The 18,302-nt window shown below is 38.0% G+C and overlaps 2 protein-coding genes across 2 annotated transcripts; one reads left to right on the forward strand and one right to left on the reverse strand.

Moving 5' to 3' along the window:
- Nucleotides 1-454: 454 nt before the first annotated feature.
- On the forward strand, nucleotides 455-8,655 carry LOC145597365 (protein phosphatase 2C 29-like). The gene is made up of 4 exons (XM_081653520.1): nucleotides 455-2,654; nucleotides 6,122-6,235; nucleotides 7,191-7,455; nucleotides 7,926-8,655. Exons 1-4 carry the CDS (start codon nucleotides 846-848, stop codon nucleotides 8,048-8,050), a joined length of 2,313 nt encoding a protein of 770 aa, XP_081509646.1. The 5' UTR covers nucleotides 455-845; the 3' UTR covers nucleotides 8,051-8,655.
- A 385-nt stretch (nucleotides 8,656-9,040) lies between these two features.
- Nucleotides 9,041-11,314, reverse strand: LOC145598015 (FT-interacting protein 3-like). The gene has a single exon (XM_081654302.1). The coding sequence runs from the start codon at nucleotides 11,312-11,314 to the stop codon at nucleotides 9,041-9,043; it is 2,274 nt and encodes a 757-aa protein (XP_081510428.1).
- Nucleotides 11,315-18,302: the final 6,988 nt, after the last annotated feature.

Below are 18,302 nucleotides of genomic sequence, written 5' to 3' on the forward strand. Positions count from 1 at the left end.
CATTAATTTACTTTATTAGTAAAATTTCATTAGATGAACTACGATTGAGACACGTATAAAATTTATTAAAAAAAATATCCTAGACATTTAATACCACAATAATTATTTTTACTAAATAAAGATTAATTTAAGACCCCAATAATTCAATTGTAATATTCTTAAAATGCTACATAATTGACATAATTTTTGATCTAATAAATTGAATACTCTCGACTTAAATATACAACCAAAAAAAAAAAAAATAGACGAAAAAACGATTCGCCAAATATACAAAAAAATCCTATTCCTCTGAAAATGATTCTCCATAATTTGGAGTAGTAATAATGTAGCACTTTTGGATTGACCTATCAATTTCTTAAAAATTTCCCCCTCCACCCTCTTTTTCTACCATAAAGTTCCAAATTTCAATTTAACCTCTTCCCCATTTTCAAACCAACATAATCCCAATTGGTAAGAGAGAGAGAAAAAAAAATCCAAAAATATAACCTATAAAAAAAAAAAAGAAAAAAAAAAAACAAGAAAAGCAAATCTCCCTCCATCTTCCTCCTTTCTCTCTCCTCCTCTTTGCTGGGTGTATGTTTTGTGTGAATTTTGAATCTGTTTGACTAGTTTTCCGCTTACATAAATAAACCCCATTTTTATTATTTCTTTTTCATTTCTCCTCTAATAAAAAAAAAAGAAAAGTAGTCAGAAATTTAGACTTCCTTCTTTACTTACAGAAGAGAGAAGAAGAAGACAACCCAGAAGAAATACTACTAGTAGTACTACTGCTACAGAGGAGAGAGAAAGTCGTCGGAAACTTTGTAGAGAGAGAAAGATTGAGGAGAGAGAAAGAGTCAAATGTGATGGGAAGTGGGTTCTCTCACCTCATCCCATGTCTCAAACCTGAGTACAACCACAATAACAACAACCACCACCATAACAAGAGCTTCGATTCTAGCAACCATAACCACCAAGACCCGGTTGTTTTTGCGGCGGAACAACCTCTCGACGAAACCCTAGGACACTCTTTCTGTTACGTTCGTTCTTCTGCTCGTTTTCTCTCTCCTACTTCTTCCGATCATTTTCTCTCTCCTTCTCATTCTCTTCGTTTCGACGATAGATCCGACCCGACCCGACAACCGACTAGAGTTGGTGGGCCGGAAACCGGGTTTCGAACCATTTCCGGTGCTTCGGTTTCTGCGAATACTTCTACTCCGAGGACTGTTGAGGTTGAAACCGCCGCGGTTTACGGGTCCGGTTCGATTGTAAACGGGTTTGATTGTACGTCGTCGTTTTCGGCTTTGCCGTTGCAGCCGGTTCCAAGAGGGGATAGTTCCGGGTTCTTCCTCTCCGGTCCGATCGAGCGTGGGGCGTTATCTGGGCCGCTTGATTCCGGGCCGGATACTGGGCGGGTCCCCTTCTCGGCCCCTCTTGGTGGGGCCTACAAGAAGAAGAAGAGGAAGAAGAGTTTGAAGAAGTTGTATAGAAGCTTCTCGGAGAAGAAGCGGCAATGGGTTGTTCCGGTGGTAGGGAGGAAGGAGAGTAGCGAGGAGGAGATTGGGAGGAGGAGAGAGAAAGAGGTTGAAGATGATGTTGAGGGTAGTAATGTAAATGTACAGTGGGCGTTGGGGAAGGCGGGGGAGGATCGGGTACATGTGGTTGTATCGGAAGAACATGGGTGGTTGTTTGTTGGGATTTATGATGGGTTTAATGGCCCGGATGCTCCGGAGTTTCTAATGGGTCATTTATATCGGGCCGTGTTTGGTGAGCTCAAAGGGTTGTTTTGGGATAGTGAGGAAGATGATGATGGTGTTGTTTTGGAGCAGAAAGTGGAGAATCATTCGGAAATTGAGGGGGAGATTGTGAATGTGGATAGTGGGGAGGGGGAGAATCGTGCCGGGGAGGAGCGTGGTGGTGCCGGGGCGGTGAAGAGGGTTACTTTCGAGGCGGGGTTGGATAAGAAGGAGATAATTCGGAGGAAATTGTGGGAGTTTCTTGCGGAGGATGATGCTGAAGATGGGCTTGATCTTTCGGGGTCGGATAGGTTTGCATTTTCGGTTGATGATGCGGTGAGTGTTAGCAATGCAGGGTCTGCCGTGGGGAGGAGATCGTTGTTGTTGTCGAAATTGAAGCAAGGGTTAACTAGGAGTAAGGAAGGGCATAGTAGAGGGTTGTTTCAATGGAGGTTTGGGGTAGAAGAGAAGGATAAAGTAGATGATGTTGAGAATAGAGTTGAGGAGAGATCGTGTAGGAGTGGTCGTAGGAGAAAGACGGGTCCTGTGGATCATGACTTGGTTTTGAGGGCATTGTCCCAGGCATTGGAAAAGACGGAGCAAGCTTATTTGGATTTGACGGATAAAGTGCTTGATCGGTATCCAGAGCTCGCGTTAATGGGTTCGTGTTTGTTAGTTGTTTTGATGAGAGACGAGGATGTGTATGTGATGAATTTAGGGGATAGCCGTGCTATTGTTGCACAATTGGAACCTCAGGAGAGCTGTTCTAATGCTGGATTGAAAGAGAAGGCAGAATGTGGGTCTAGTACAGAAGGAATTGTTGAGGAATGCACAGCTAGTGGTGAGAAGTCGAGCAATGTGGATGATGAGTTTCCTTTGGAGGCCATGAAGCTGACTGCATTGCAGCTTACGATTGACCACAGCACCAGTGTTGAAGAAGTAAGACTTCAATCTTCTTGTTGAGTTGCATTTTTTTTGTTCCTTGAGATGATCAGATGTAAATTTGGTAGCTAATTGAAATGCTGGCTTGAGATGTATTTTTTTTGTTCCTTGAGTTGCTGATGTTTGATTTCTTTAATGCCTGTGCTGTTGTCTTTCGTGCTCGTGTTGCTTGTCTCACCCCTTTTCCTGCTTTCAGTCTACATTGCAAGGTAGGGCGATATTTGCGGCACTGGATTGTTTATTTAAATAACAGTGCATAATTGTGGCTCTACCCAATAGAATTTATAGTCTTTTTGCCTCTTTGGTGCCTTTACCAATACTATTGATTCCACCGCAGCTGTCATTTCCTTGCACATTGTTAAACTATGACTAATTATGTGAACTAAGTCTGACAATTGTCTGGAATTCTTGAGGCAGCTATATAGGACCCAAGTGCCCAACCAGCAAATTAATATATTAAGCCCATTTGTTGCTGCTTCACTTTGTTGTAGATTTAGCTCTAGATATGTCAAACCTATGCTTGTGGTAATTTGGGCGTAGTTTTCTGCTTGCCTCCCCACCTCAATCCCCCTCTCTTTATAGATTGATGCATGCATATGCTGGTGCTCTTCTTTCAAAAGCTAAATATACTATTCCCCAATAGATTGTGGTACTTATTTGTATGGCATTAACTATGATCCAACTACACTTTTTGTATCTCCACCTCTACTTGCTACTTGCTTGTAATTGTTTTCTAGTGTAACTTAAATCCTTGAAAGCCTCATGTATCTAACTGAGTGTGTTTTTTGAGTATATTAAATAGAAATGTTTTTTTAAAAAAATTCTTTATTTGCTTTGTTTTTGAAGCTGTGTTTACATACTAGTGTTTTATCTGTCATCACTCTCATATTTCCCTTAATTTCTCAAGCATGTCTGATCATATATGATTTCTGTGATGTATCTCATTAACTTGTACATCAGTTGCTAGTTTTCTTTACCCTTGTTCATTTTAGTGGTAGACTATTCATAAATGAAGGTAAGTTATTTAAAGTCTTTTTTTTTTTTTTTATTTTATTTTTTTTACTCTGTTGCCTTTAGAAAAATGGAGATTTCATTTCCATTTATGGCTATATTAATAATATGGGTTTAGTCCTTTTTTTTTTTTAATTAAAAAAATTCTCTTTCCTTTATTATAAGTTTCTATGTTTTGGTAAAAAATGAAGTCTTCATTGTCCATACCCATATTGATTTGTAAAGAATATGCCACAATATTTGTGATACAATACTTGTGATAAAATGAATAATCTAGGTAACATTACATTGATAAATAATAAGATATTTAAACCTTGCACGCCTTCTGGTAACAACCTCTAATAATCTGTAGCAGTGTAGCTATTTAAGGGTGAAGGTTATATTGTAGTGGAATGAAAACTCTGCTGTGCTGTTGTACATTAAAAATTAAGATATCTAAAGTCTCCTTTGCACTGTGCTTTGACTTTATGTGCTAGTGAACACATAATTGTGATCTTAATGGAAGGTTTGCTCCTACCAGTTTTCGATATGCTATATAGTGGATCAGTTGATCTAAGAAGGCTTGTGGTGTCAATCTTTTCTTGTTCCTGGGGGAGATGTTATAAGTTTTGTGCTTCTCTAGATGTTCAATGGACAATGAAATTGCTGACTGTAGATAAATTGGACCAAAATTTAGAACAGGAGATACAAAGGTGCAGACTTCTCTAGATTTATATTTAACTTTTTCCTGGATGATGTACTGTCAAATGATGAAGCTAATACTGTTTGCTCCAGGTGAGTCTTTTGGGATCCTAATATAGTGTTCTTCCTGTGTAGAAGTATATGTGCTGGAGTGTTGTTTAAGATTATGAAGAAATTTTTAATGCTTTCTGGGAATCAGGTATCGTGGAATGACTTGTGCTGAAGCCTATTGTGGTCCTGCTTGTAGTATTAAGTGCCTATATCAGTAAAAGGCAAGCCTTGGTCCCAGAATTAAAACAAGATTCTCTCTAAATATAGTAAACTTCTTTCCAAATTGAAATCAGCCCTTTTGATATGAGATCTTGCCAGCTGCCAAGAATATGTCCATATTTTCTCTCATACCACTACTGTCTTCATTACTTCTTATATTTCTCTAGTTGCAAATTTTCTTGCAAAATTGGTTATTGAAAAGGGAGATGGTAGTTATGTAGCACGATATCTTTCATCTGTGTTTGCTGCTGTTTTCTGGAGAGGAATTTTAAATGTTGAGAAAACTGACTGACTCAAGGATCAATAAGTTCGTTATCTATGGTTAGAGGGAGAATTTAAATTGGAGAAAGGAAGATAGATGACTGTGTGATGCCTAATGGCAGTAAGATGGCAATAATGTCATTGATTGTTAAGTGGATTATATGAGCTTCAATTTATATCAAAACATTCCTGTAGTGTATACAGTATTATGTATCTCATGTGGCTAAGCTTTTTTGAGAGGGCCTTGATTACTGTGGTTGGGGGGGGGGGGGGGGGGGGGGAACCTAACCCACTTAAGTAGGAAACGGTTTTTAAAAAATTGCTTGGTTTATGGGAGCATAGGCATTCCAACCCATTATCCACTTCGCTGTTTGAGATTGGTTATTGGAAAGGAATTTCCTATCTAGTTTTGTGTTATTATCCCAAAAATGTACCTCTTCTATTTGCCTTTGCCAGGTCACAGTTTGCGGGGGCCAAGGGAATTGGTGTATAATACTGCTCCAACTGTATTGAGGCAAAATAAGCTGTCTTCAGTCTATTTTGGAGATCAACATATGTTGATTTTGCCTCACATTAATTGATTTACTAGTTGTGAACCTGTCCAAAGGAACATTGGATGGATATTGGATGGTTTGTTATATAACTTGATATCTTCTTTCCAGTTTCTGATTTTGTCAACCATATTCTGAGACAGGTCAGTACTTGAGGTTTTTGGAGTTTTAATATGTTAATAATATTTTTTATTTTTGTGGGCATGGGTCACTCATTCATCAGTATTTAGGAACATGCTATGAACTATGGAGTGATAAACATTATTGCCTGTCTGCCTGATACTAAAAGTAACTGAAACAACCATACATTTTTGTTTTTAGTTGTAGGGATTTATAGTGTTACTATGTTAGTTTTGGCGTTATTCCATTCCTTCTTAAAAGGTTTATCAGTGTTCGAGGATATTGACCATAGAGATGATTGATCGGATATTATGTATTTTGATGTTGAGGTGGAGATTATAAATATGTGATGTTATTGTCTTCTTTCTGAAGTAAGGCTTGGAAGCTCTGATGCTTGACTTTACATAAATGTGCTGAATAATTTGGTTTTGCTGATAGTCCTAAGAAGTGTAAGAACTAAAATTCTGAAACAGATGAATGTGCAGTCCTCAATTTTCTGTCTGTGAGCTTGATGTATCTGCTTCCTTCAGCTTAGTGCTTCTAATTACTTATGTTTTGTCAATTCTGCAGGAAGTTCTAAGAATTAAGAGGGAACATCCAGATGATAGACACTGCATTGTCAATGATAGAGTAAAAGGCCGTCTCAAGGTTACTCGAGCGTTTGGAGCTGGATTCCTCAAACAGGTTTGTCACTTGTACCATATTACTGTCAATTCTTACCCTTGGAATCTAGATGGAAACAATGAACAAGCTATATTGCTCAAAATGGGTCTCTTACAATCTGACCTATAAAATATCTGTTGAGAGTTGAAGACCTTTATCCTCGCTGACATTTCAGTGAAATGCTACTTCATTGTATTTGGTATTGCAAAGAAACATACAATCACTGACTTGCAGCTACAAACTGTGTTTTTATATAGTAATTAATTTAGGGTCTAGTCAGTAGTCACATATTCAGTATTTTAAGAAAGCAAAATTCTGGTCTACTTGTCAGCCTCTTTGGTTTCTTATTAGATGATGAGTTCAACTGAACTTGAAATACTTCCACGTTTTCGATAAGCTTTTCATTTGGGCTTGATCTTATATGGCAAAGTACTTGTTACAGTCTTATGCTATTAGTCATTTAGACACCCTTATCATTCTGGTATGTTCTTCTGCTCCCTTGTTTAGTGTGCTGCAGTAAGTGTCTGCAGTGAAGATGCTATAACCAGAATGAATTTTATGAAAATTATGATGGTCTGTAGCTAATTGGGGTTTGGTTTGTGGGCTGAGAAAGCTTGCACAGTCTTAACTCCTGAGCTTAGGGCTTGATGGCACGGAAAAAATAAATAGGTGTACATTATTCTCTCACTTCCTCCTCACCTCTGTGACAAGACTTTTGAGTAACTGCGGTGTATCTAAAATAATTTGTTTATTTTGAAGTATAAATCTACTTCTCTGGAAGCAAAATTCCTGGGCAACAGAAACATGCCTTCCCTAGTTTTTTTACAGAGACAGAAATATACAGAGTATTTTTTAAGCCTTCACATGCCTTCTGGATACTAAACACAGCAGAAATAAAATATAAAAATTGAGCCTGTAGCAGCACTTTGCAAATAATTGATGATTTTATTCTGATTGACCTGTGTTTCTGTTGCAGGCCAAGTTTAATGACTCGTTATTGGAGATGTTCAGGAATGAGTTCATTGGTAGTGCACCTTATGTATCATGTATTCCTTCTCTTCGTCACCACAAACTTGGACGAAGAGACCAGTTTTTGGTGCTCTCATCGGATGGGCTGTACCAGTATTTCAGCAATCAGGATGTGGTTTCTTTTGTTGAGAATTTCTTGGAGAAATTCCCTGATGGAGATCCAGCACAACATCTAATAGAAGAGCTTCTAAACCGAGCTGCTAAAAAAGCAGGTAATTTCTACCCGTCTATGTCATCATCTAGTTTTTTTCTCCAGTTGCTTGATTCTGGAGCTTTAAATACTTTATAGAGCACAAACTTAGAACTTAGGGCCATTGCATAAGAACAAGAAAATATGGTATCTGTCCTAATATTTGTAGGCTAGAGGCGAGCAATTAGCTCTGTTTTGGAACTTTGTCCAAAGCAGCAATTCTTTGATCTTGCTGCTATATTTTGTCTTTGTGCTTGTATAATACCTCTTTTTTTTTTTTTTTCTCTACATAAAACTCTTGGTTACTCTTTTCTACCGGAATGGGGATTGTTCTGTTAAATGTTGGAGTGGTCCATAAATTATGCTTCGTGCAAAGCTAATTTTAAGTTGATGGATCATTTTTGCTTATAAAATGTTGCACCTACTAGTTAGTGGTTACTTTTGCATCTTAATATCCAGAGTTTGATTAATCTGTTTCTTTGATGCATACAGGTATGGATTTTCATGACTTGTTGGATATTCCCCAAGGTGATCGCCGGAAGTACCATGATGATGTCACTGTTATGGTGGTATCTCTTGAAGGGAGAATTTGGAAGTCTTCAGGAAAATACCCCTAAAAACATGTTCATATGAAAACTAAAAAAATTATGGCTCTATCTGGAAGTGCCAAAGCTGATATGGTTTCAATCAGAGCCACCAGATAGGCATCGATCTTAACAGCTGGGCAGGCATCTTGATATGGTAACAGACCCAGTTCTCCTGGGTCCTAAAATTAGTCCTAGAAGTTGATTGGCATACCGTCTTAGTTAGGGGAGGAAACAATTGGAGAGGCTGTAAGAAAAGTACCCCAGTTAAGAAGGTGCTGCCATAGTCGAGGACGGAGAAAGCTTGGGAACATATGGGTTGGGATTTTTTTAGAGGAAAGGGTGTTTTACTCTTCTATTTTTCTTTTCTCCATTGGGGATTTTGCGTAGGTAGATTAGGTAGAGGCTCTTCAATTCATTTTTGTTTGTTTTTTTTTTTTCTTTTCTTTTGTTTTATTTTTTTTTTTTTATTTAGAGCCGAAAAAAGGGGGTATAAGGGTGAAAAAAAAGGAAAAGGAGTAGCGAAATTTGGTGGGGGTAAAAAGGTTACAGAATCTGTAATTCAGGTGGATTTTCCATCAATGCAGTTGACAGCCGAAATTATACATGGATCTCGGTTTAGGGCGTACTTTTGTTCATGATTAGTTGCCTAATGCACTTTTGACCAGTCATTAGTCATTTTTCGGGTTAAAGATGTCGCGCTTGAGAATAAATCCTTCCAAATGATGTGACAACAATCAATTCAACATAAAGATTAATGCCATTCTTGCTTATAATACTGTCACATTACTTGGCTAGATGCACTTGATGACACTGGTAACATGATAGACTAACGATTGAGTGAGTACAGAGAGTGACGATCCTTATTACTTAAAAAATGTAACCATGAAAATTGAAAACACAACTTCAAATCTTCTGTACAAATAATAGTGGCAAAAGATACCAATGAAATAAAACACATAATTCCGTTTAAACCTCATAACAATCGTGGACAATTCTCAAGTAACATTGCCTTCAGCTGCATCAAAGTAGTGAATCTGCTTTCGCAGGCAATCTGCGAAAGAAGTTCACAGGCACTGATGGCTGCTTGCTCCTCAATTTCAAAGGCCTTAAAACGTAAACTATAAACAAGATAAATAACAATCGCACTGGAACGAAAATAAGAACAATCCCAGAAACCATACAGAAGCCCACAAACAAGGCAGTAGCTCTAGGATCCCTCCAGCTGAAAAGAGATAGTACTCTCTCTAGTTGAGTTGCTATGTCTCCAAGTAGTACCTGTACTTGCCCGGCAACTATTCTTAGTCTGTTATACCGATACTTTAGTGAATCATTGTTCTTGCAAGTCGTTGGAATTCCATCAAATTCCTCGTCCAAGTCCTCTTTACTAAGTCCGTGAACACTGGACAATTGAGGATCCATGTGTGGAGGATTTCTAGGACGGGACTGATACTTCATCATCCCAATCACACCAAAGTTGAAGCATATGGCAGGAAATATAAGTTGTGGGTAGAATACCAGGAAGATTAAAAGCAAATGCACCAAAACTGACAAGAAAGGCCTTTTCCAGCTGCTTACACTCTCCACATACTCGAATACATATCCTAGACTAAGAAGTGCAGCTTTAATCCTTTGACAGTTAGCTGCTGTTTTTCGCTGGCTCCAGTTACGTGAATCATAGTCAAGCATATCCTCGACGATTTCTTTCCTTAATGGTGGCTCTGAACGGCCCAGCCTCAATGAAACCAGCTTAGTAGCTTGGTGTCTCAGACATTCTTGCTGATACAAGGATAAAGGGTGAGTGTAATGCATTTTGGGAAGGAAAGGCTGAGCATAACCTTGTAATAAGTTTATGTAGGATGTGCAATTAAACCTAATGGCTAACTGAAGCTCCCCCATTTTCTTCAATCCTTGAGGCTCCAAGACCAAAAGTGGATATGAGTAAGTATAGATCCTATCAACTTCAAGAGTAGATAATCGGATCCTAATCTTACCAATTCTTGAATCCCGAGATCCTTTAGCATTATCAAGACCTTGAAACTGACAGTTATCAAAAACTCCAATTGTGATTACAGTACAAGGATCATAAACCAACCAAGTGTACTGCTCGTTCCACTGAGGCGAAGAGCTATTTATGATTGTCCTTGTCCGAACCCATTTCTGCCCATATTTTGCCACACAATAAGCATCTGTTCTTCCCTGCTGTCCACTTTTCATCTTCATTTGTGGCAAACCAGTTGCATTCAGAATTCCTAATTCCAACACCCCGATTTCCTGTTTCCATAGCTGCCTCACAGTTGGCCTCGTATCACTACTATGGCGAGCAGTCTCATCAAGCACATGATAGCCACCATCCAGAGAAGCCCTCAACTGTATCTTGCAATTTCCCCCTGGTCTCTCAAGACTATACCACCTCGCATCAACTGGTTTACTACCTAGTCTCCTCTCCAATTTTCCTAAATGAATCACACACTTCCCAATAACATCTTCATTATTCCCAACCTTGGTCACTACTGTCAAAATTAATAGATGCTCAAAAGGTTCAGCAGCAACAAACATCAAATCTTCGTTCCACAATGGATTCAAAACATTCTTGCTGGTAGAAAATTTTGTCCTTGCCATTGCCTCCCCAAACATAGCCTTAACAAAAACATCTGCCTTCTTATTCTTATTCGCGATCTCTAAATTCTGAGCTTGAATTACATTCACCCTAAGATACCAAAGTTTAGGAGACATATACACCTTTGCCTTGGTATTCACAACATCCTCATAACTTACCCCTGCAGCATCCAAATTCCATGCTTCAGTAAATGCCTCATCAGCTTGAGTTCCCATCCAAATCGCCACCATCAACTCTTCTTTCACACAAACCCCTCCCAAGTCCTCCAATATAAACCATTGAGGGGCTAACGGGCTATCTGGTGGCACTCGTTTGGGGGCCTCATTCACATCAAAGATCAATCTACCCTTCACCCCTTCTCCCTCTTCATCTTTCTTCTTCATCAAAATTTCTATGAAAAAGGTATGAATTCGTTCCTTAGAGAACGCAAACACCTGGTTCCACTCAGGGCTAGCAGTCTTCTCCACAGGTTTGGTGATTGCCCTGTAGTTTCCTATTCTCACTTCAACATATGTTTTATAAGTGTCAGTATCATTTTCAAGCTCACAAGGGTCCTTACCTTTCACTATTCTTATGTACAAGAACTCCATTGGCTCGACCAAGCTGAATGCACTTGCCATAGACTTCTTAGTTGACGGTATGTTTGGAGAAGTCTTCTTTGGAGATAATTCCTCCATTGGTGGTGGTGGATTTACTAGCTGATTGTGTTTATTGCTCATTGTTATACGTTTAACTGCATGACAATTTCATAAAACTCATTCATTACTAACATATGATCAACTAATCAGCAGTTGAGCTTGTACAATGCAAATTACAATGAATTAATTTTATGCATGAAAATTAATCAAGGATTCCATCTAATTTCTCAGTTCATCACTTAATGATTCTAATCAAATCCTATGTTAGTTTAGGCCCTTCACAAACAAATTAATCAACACGCGTACAAGTCTACAATTACCTTTTAATGTTTTACTTGTGTAACGAAAATGTTAGCTTAGGCCACTACACTCACGAGGGGAATGCCTAATGCATCGGATTGAATAAGAGTGCTAAATTCTACATGGGAAATTCATTGATGCAGGATAAGTATATAATATTATCAACATTAAACAGGGGAGCCCAATGATGAAATAATCATCCTTAATAGAGGGCTAAATCATTGTATTAAGCTTCTAATCATTGAAAAACAAAGCAAGCCTAATCAAAATTCACAAAACCCTTAAATTATAATCATGATAAACAAAATAATTGATCATCAATAATCCACTAAACCTGATTAGAATAAAAACTGATCGTCAATTTAGCTATGTTAATTACAATTAATTTACAAAACACTGAAATATACACAAATGCATGAATTTAAATAGCAACATCAACAAAATTTGATAATGTAATCAAATAAATTGAACATTTATAATTGAATAAAAATTCCCAGATGAAGAGTTTGAAGGACAAACCTGTTAATTTTTATTGGAAATGTGCAATTCTGCTTAGATAGGGGAGTGAAAATAGTTGAGGAAGAAGTAGAAGATCAGATGAAATTGCAACGGCCAACGAAGTTTAAATTAGGAAATGTGCATAATATATGCATGTAACAATTGCGACATTAAAAACATATCATAATTGGAAATATTAATGTGAATAGGGTTTATTAGGAAGGTTGTAATGTTTAAGTGATTTTTCTGAATTATTCACATATTATTTCCTAACGTTAAGAATGGGAAATAGGGACACATATGACATTATGACTATATGAATTCCGAGTATTAAAATGGAAATTGTGATATTATTAGAATTGCATGGCATGTTTTTTCATGTTCTACTTAAACTCTCGGAAGGTATAAGGGACCATGGTAAACATCTCGGTAATTTTTACTTTTGGGCGGAAAAATAACAAAAAATTACAAATTTGAAAGCAATATAATCCACAATTTTTGAGGAATTTTTGAGGTTTCGGGGCACGGTGGCGAAAAGTATTAAGACCCTAAAACTATAAAAAAACTGACCTGACCCGAGGACCTGACCTTAACCGACAATGATCTGAACCCAACCTGTACTCGAAAATGGGGTGAATTATAGCCTTCATTTTAGCACTTTTCCCTAACGAACCCCAAAACCTCAAAATTTCCTTAAAAAGCTTGGATTATGGCCTTCAATTTTGTAATTTTTTAACCTTTTTTCGCTCGAAAATAAAAATTATCGAGATGTTTACTATGGTCCTTAATACTCTCCAAGAGTCCAATTGGGTCGGTTGAACCATATCCAATATACCCTTAAACGATCATTTTACCCGTTCACAACTTGCAGTGATTTCGTAAACTCAAGCCCACCACAGACGTTTGTGACAACATATAATGATCATATATGGTTGCAAATGGCATTATATGACCCCGAGATGTATCCCTTAGGGTTTCAAGACTTTTTGCCACCGTGCTCCGAAACCTCAAAATTTCCTCAAAAAGCGTGATTTATAGCCTACAATTTTGCAATTTTTTGACTTTTTTTTCGCCCGTAAATAAAAATTGCCGTGATGTTAACGATGGTCCCTAATACCCTCCAAGAGTCCACTTGGGTTAGTGGAACCATCCAATATGCCCTTAAACAATCATTTTAACCCGTTCACAACTTAAAATGATTTCGTAAACTCAAGTCTATCATGGACGTTTATGACAACATATAATAATCATATATGGTTTCAAACGGGATTATATGACCCTGAGATGTTTCCGTTAGAGTCTCAAAGCTTTTCGACACCGGGCCCCGAAACCTCAAAATACCTCAAAAAGCGTAGATAGCCTTCAATTTTGTAACTTTTTGACCGTTTTTCGCCCAGAAATAAAATTTGCCGAGATGTTTACCATGGTCCCTAACATCTTCAGGGAGTCAAATTAGGTCGGTGGAACCATCCAATATGCCCTTAAACAGTCATTTTACCCGTTCACAATTTGCAGTGATTTCGTAAACTCAAGCCTACCACGGACATTTATGACAACATATAATGATCATATATGGTTTCAAACGGCATTATATAACCCCGAGATGTACTTCTTAGGGTTTTAAGGTTTTTCGCCACCGGACCCCGAAACCTCAAATTTTCCTCAAAAAACGTGGATTGTAGCCTTCAATTTTTGACCTTTTTTTCCCCAAAAATAAAGATTGCAGAGATGTTTACCATGTTCCCTAATATCCTCTGGGAGTCAAACTGGGTCGGTAAAACCATTCAATATGCCCTTAATCGGCCATTTTAACAGTTCACAACTTAAAGTGATTTCGTAAACTCAAGCCTACCACGGACGTTTATGACAACATATAATGATCATATATGGTTTCAAACGGCATTATATAACCCTGAGTTCTATCCCATAGGGTGTCAAGGTTTTTCGCCACCGGTCCCCGAAACCTCATATTTTCCTAAAATTGCATGGATTATAGCCTTCAATTTTTTGGCCTTTTTTCGCTCGGAAATAAAAATTGCCGAGATGTTTACCATGATCCCTAATATCCTTCGAAAGTTAAATTGGTTCGGTTGAACCATCCAATATGCCCTTAAACGGTCATTTTACCCGTTCACAACTTCTAGTGATTTCGTAAACTCAAGCTAACCACGGACATTTAAGACAACATATAATGATCATATATTGTTTCAAACGGCATTATATAACCCCGAGATGTATCCCTTACGGATTCAAGGCTTTTCGCCACCGGGCCCTGATACCTCAAAATTTCCTAAAAAAGCGTAGATTATAGCCTTCAATTTTGTAATTTTTTGACCTTTTTTCGCCCAAAAATAAAAATTGCTGAGATGTTTACCATGGTCCCTAATATTCTCCGGGAGTCAAATTGGGTCGGTGGAACCATCCAATATACCCTTAAACGGTAATTTTACCCGTTCACAATTTGCAGTGATTTCGTAAACTCAAGCCTACCTTTATGTAAACATATAATGATCATATATGGTTTCAAATGACATTATATTACCCTGAGATATTTACCATGATCCCTAAAATCCTCTGGGAGTCAAATTGGGTTGGTTATACCATCCAATATGCCCTTAAACTGTCATTTTACCCGTTTACAACTTGAAGTGATTTCGTAAACTCAAACCTACCACGGACGTCTATGACAACATATAATGATCATATATGGTTTCAAACTACACTATATAACCCCGATATGTATCCCTTAAGGTTTCAAGACTTTTCGTCACCACGCCCCGAAAACTTCAAAATTTTCTAAAAAAGCGTGGATTATTGCTTTCAATTTTTTGACCTTTTTTTGCCCGGAAATAAAAATGATCGAGATGTTTACCATGGTCCCTAATATCCTCCGGGAGTCAAATTGGGTCAGTGCGAGCATTCAATATGCCCTTAAACGGTCATTTTACTCGTTCACAATTTGCAGTGATTTCGTAAACTCTAGCCTACCACGGACGTTTATGACAACATATAATGATCGTATATGGTTTCAAACGACATTATACAACCCCGAGATGTATCCCTTAGGATTCAAGGTTTTTCGCCACCGGGGCCCCAAAACCTCAAAATTTCCTAAAAAAGCGTGGATTATAGCCTTCAATTTTGTAATTTTTTGACCTTTTATCGCCCAGAAATAAAAATTACCGAGATGTTTAACATGGTCCCTAATATCCTCCGGGAGTCAAATTGGGTCGGTGGAACCATCCAATATGCCCTTAAACTGTCATTTTACCCGTTTACAACTTGAAGTGATTTCGTAAACTCAAACCTACCACGGACGTTTATGACAACATATAATGATCATATATGGTTTCAAACGACATTATGTAACCCCGAGATGTATCCCTTAGAGTTTCAAGGTTTTTCGCCACCGGGCCCGAAACCTCAAATTTTCCTCAAAAAATGTGGATTATAGCCTTCAATTTTTTGAACTTTTTTCACCCGGAAATAAAATTGACCGAGATGTTTACCATGGTCCCTAATGTCCTCCAGGAGTTAGATTGGGTCGATGGAACCATCCAATATGCCCTTAAACTGTCATTTTACCTGTTTACAATTTGAAGTGACTTCGTAAACTCAAACCTATCACGGACGTTTATGACAACATATAATGATCATATATGGTTTCAAACACCATTTTATAACCTCGATATGTATCCCTTAAGGTTTCAAGGCTTTTCGCCACTAGGCCCCGAAAACCTCAAAACTTCCTAAAAAAGCGTGGATAATAGCCTTTAATTTTGTAATTCTTTGACCTTTTTTCGCCGGGAAATAAAAATTGTAGAAATGTTTACCATGTTTCCTAATTTAATACCCTCCGGGAGTCAAATTGGGTCAATGGAACCGTCCAATATTCCCTTAAACGGTCATTTTACCCGTTCACAATTTAAAGTGATTTCGTAAACTCAAGCGTATCACGTGACAACATATAATGATCATATATGGTTTCAAACGGCATTATATGACTCCGAGATATATTCCCTAGGGTCTCAACACTTTTCGGCACCGGACCCTAAAACCTCAAAATTTCCTAAAAAAGCGTGGATTATATTATAGCCTTCAATATTATAATTTTTGACCTTTTTTGGCGCAGAAATAAAAATTGCTGAGATGTTTACCATGGTTTCTAATACCCTCCAAGAGTCCAATTAGATCGTTGGAACCAACCAATATGCCCTTAAACGGTCATTTTACGCGTTCACAACTTGCACTGATTTTGTAAACTTAAGCCTACCACGGACGTTTATGACAACATATAATAATCATTTATGGTTTCATACGGAATTATATATGACCCCGAAATGTATCCTTTAGGGTTTTAAGGCTTTTCACCACCGGGCCCTGAAACCTCAAAATTCCTCAAAAAACGTGGATTATTTCCTTTAATTTTGTAATTTTTTGACCTTTTTTCGCCCGGAAATGAAAATTACCAAAATGTTTACCATGGCCCCTAATACCCTCCGGGAGTCCAATTGGGACAGTGGAACCATCCAATATATATGCCCTTCAACGGTCATTTTACCCGTTCACAACTTGCAGTTATTTCGTAAACTCTAGCCTACCACGTACGTTAATGACAACATGTAATGATCATAAATAGTTTCAAACGACATTATATGATCCCGAGATGTATCCCTTAGGGTTTCAAGGCTTTTCGCCACCGAAACCTCAAAATTTCCTCAAAAAGCGTGGATTATAGCATTTAATTTTGTAATTTTTTGACCTTTTTTCGCCCGGAAATAAAAATTTCCGAGATGTTTATCGTGGACCATAATATCCTTCGCGAGTCAAATTGGGTCGGTGGAACTGTCCAATATGCCCTTAACGGTCATTTTACCCATTCACAACTTGTAGTGATTTCGTAAACTCAAGCCTACCATGGACGTTTATGACAACATATAATGATCATATAGGGTTTCAAACAGCATTATATGACTCCGAGATGTATCCCTCAGGGTTTCAAGACTTTTCACCACTATGCCCTGAAACCTCAAATTTTCCTCAAAAAGCGTGGATTATAGCCTTCAATTTTGTAATTTTTTGATCATTTTTTGCTCGGAAATTAAAATTGCCGAGATGTTAACCATGGTTTCTTATATTCTCTGAGTGTCAAATTGGGTCGGTGGAACCATAAAAAAAAGGTCAATTTATCGTTCATAACTTGAAGGTATTTTGTAAACTCAAGTCTATCAAGTACGTTTATGACAATATATAATGATCATATATGGTTTCAAACGACATTAAATGACACTGAGATATATACCCTAGAGATGTATCTCTTAGGGTCTCTAGGATTTTCGCTACATGCCCCGACCCTAAACCTTAAAATTTCCTTAAAAAGCATGGATTGCAAGTCTTCAATTTTGTATTTTTTTGACCTTTATTCGCCCGGTAATTAAAATTACCAAGATGTTTATCATGGTCCCTAATAGCCTCCGGGAGTCCAATTGGGTCGGTGGAACCATCTAATATGCCCTTAAACGATCATTTTCCCCGTTCAACTTGCACCGATTTCGTAAACTCAAGCCTATCACGTACGTTTATGACAACATATAATGATCATATATGGTTTCAAACGGCATTATATAACCCCGAGATGTATCCCTTAGGGTTTCAAGGCTTTTCGCCACTGGCCCCAAAACCTCAAAATTTCTTTAAAAAGCGTGGATTATAGCCTTCAATTTTCTAATTTTTTGATCTTTTTTCGTCTGAAAATAAAAATTGCCGAGATGTTTAACATGGTCCCTCATAGCCTCCGGGAGTCCAATTGGGTTGGTGGAACCATCCAATATGCCCTTAAATGGTCATTTTACCCGTTCGTAACTTGCACCGATTTCATAAACTCAAGCTTACCATGTACGTTTATGACAACATATAATGATCATATATGGTTTCAAACGGCATTATATGACCCCGAGATGTATCCTTTAAGGTCTCAAGGCTTTTTGCTACCGGGCCCCTAAACCTCAAAATTTCCTCAAAAAGTGTGGATTATAACAAGAGCTGTCAAAACTGACCCGACCCGATAGCCCGACCTTAACGGACAAAGATCTGAACCCACCTGTACTCGAACAATGGGGTGAAACTAGTGACTTGTAACCTGACCTGATCTTAACCGAAAACCCATTTGATCCAATACTTTATGACCTGAACCTGCCCCCGACCTGATAGTAACCGTCAACCGATTTAA

Source organism: Chenopodium album, chromosome 20, assembly GCF_948465745.1.
Source record: "Chenopodium album chromosome 20, dcCheAlbu1.1, whole genome shotgun sequence".
NCBI classification, from domain to species: domain Eukaryota; kingdom Viridiplantae; phylum Streptophyta; class Magnoliopsida; order Caryophyllales; family Amaranthaceae; genus Chenopodium; species Chenopodium album.

Excerpts from the sequence above, each read along its gene's own strand:
- LOC145598015 (XM_081654302.1), bottom strand. The coding sequence starts at position 11,314 with ATGGAGGAATTATCTCCAAAGAAGACTTCTCCAAACATACCGTCAACT.
- LOC145597365 (XM_081653520.1), top strand. The coding sequence starts at position 846 with ATGGGAAGTGGGTTCTCTCACCTCATCCCATGTCTCAAACCTGAGTAC. Across the intron at positions 2,655-6,121 it reads ACAGCACCAGTGTTGAAGAA|GAAGTTCTAAGAATTAAGAG; the intron begins GTAAGACTTCAA and ends TCAATTCTGCAG. Across the intron at positions 7,456-7,925 it reads CCGAGCTGCTAAAAAAGCAG|GTATGGATTTTCATGACTTG; the intron begins GTAATTTCTACC and ends TGATGCATACAG.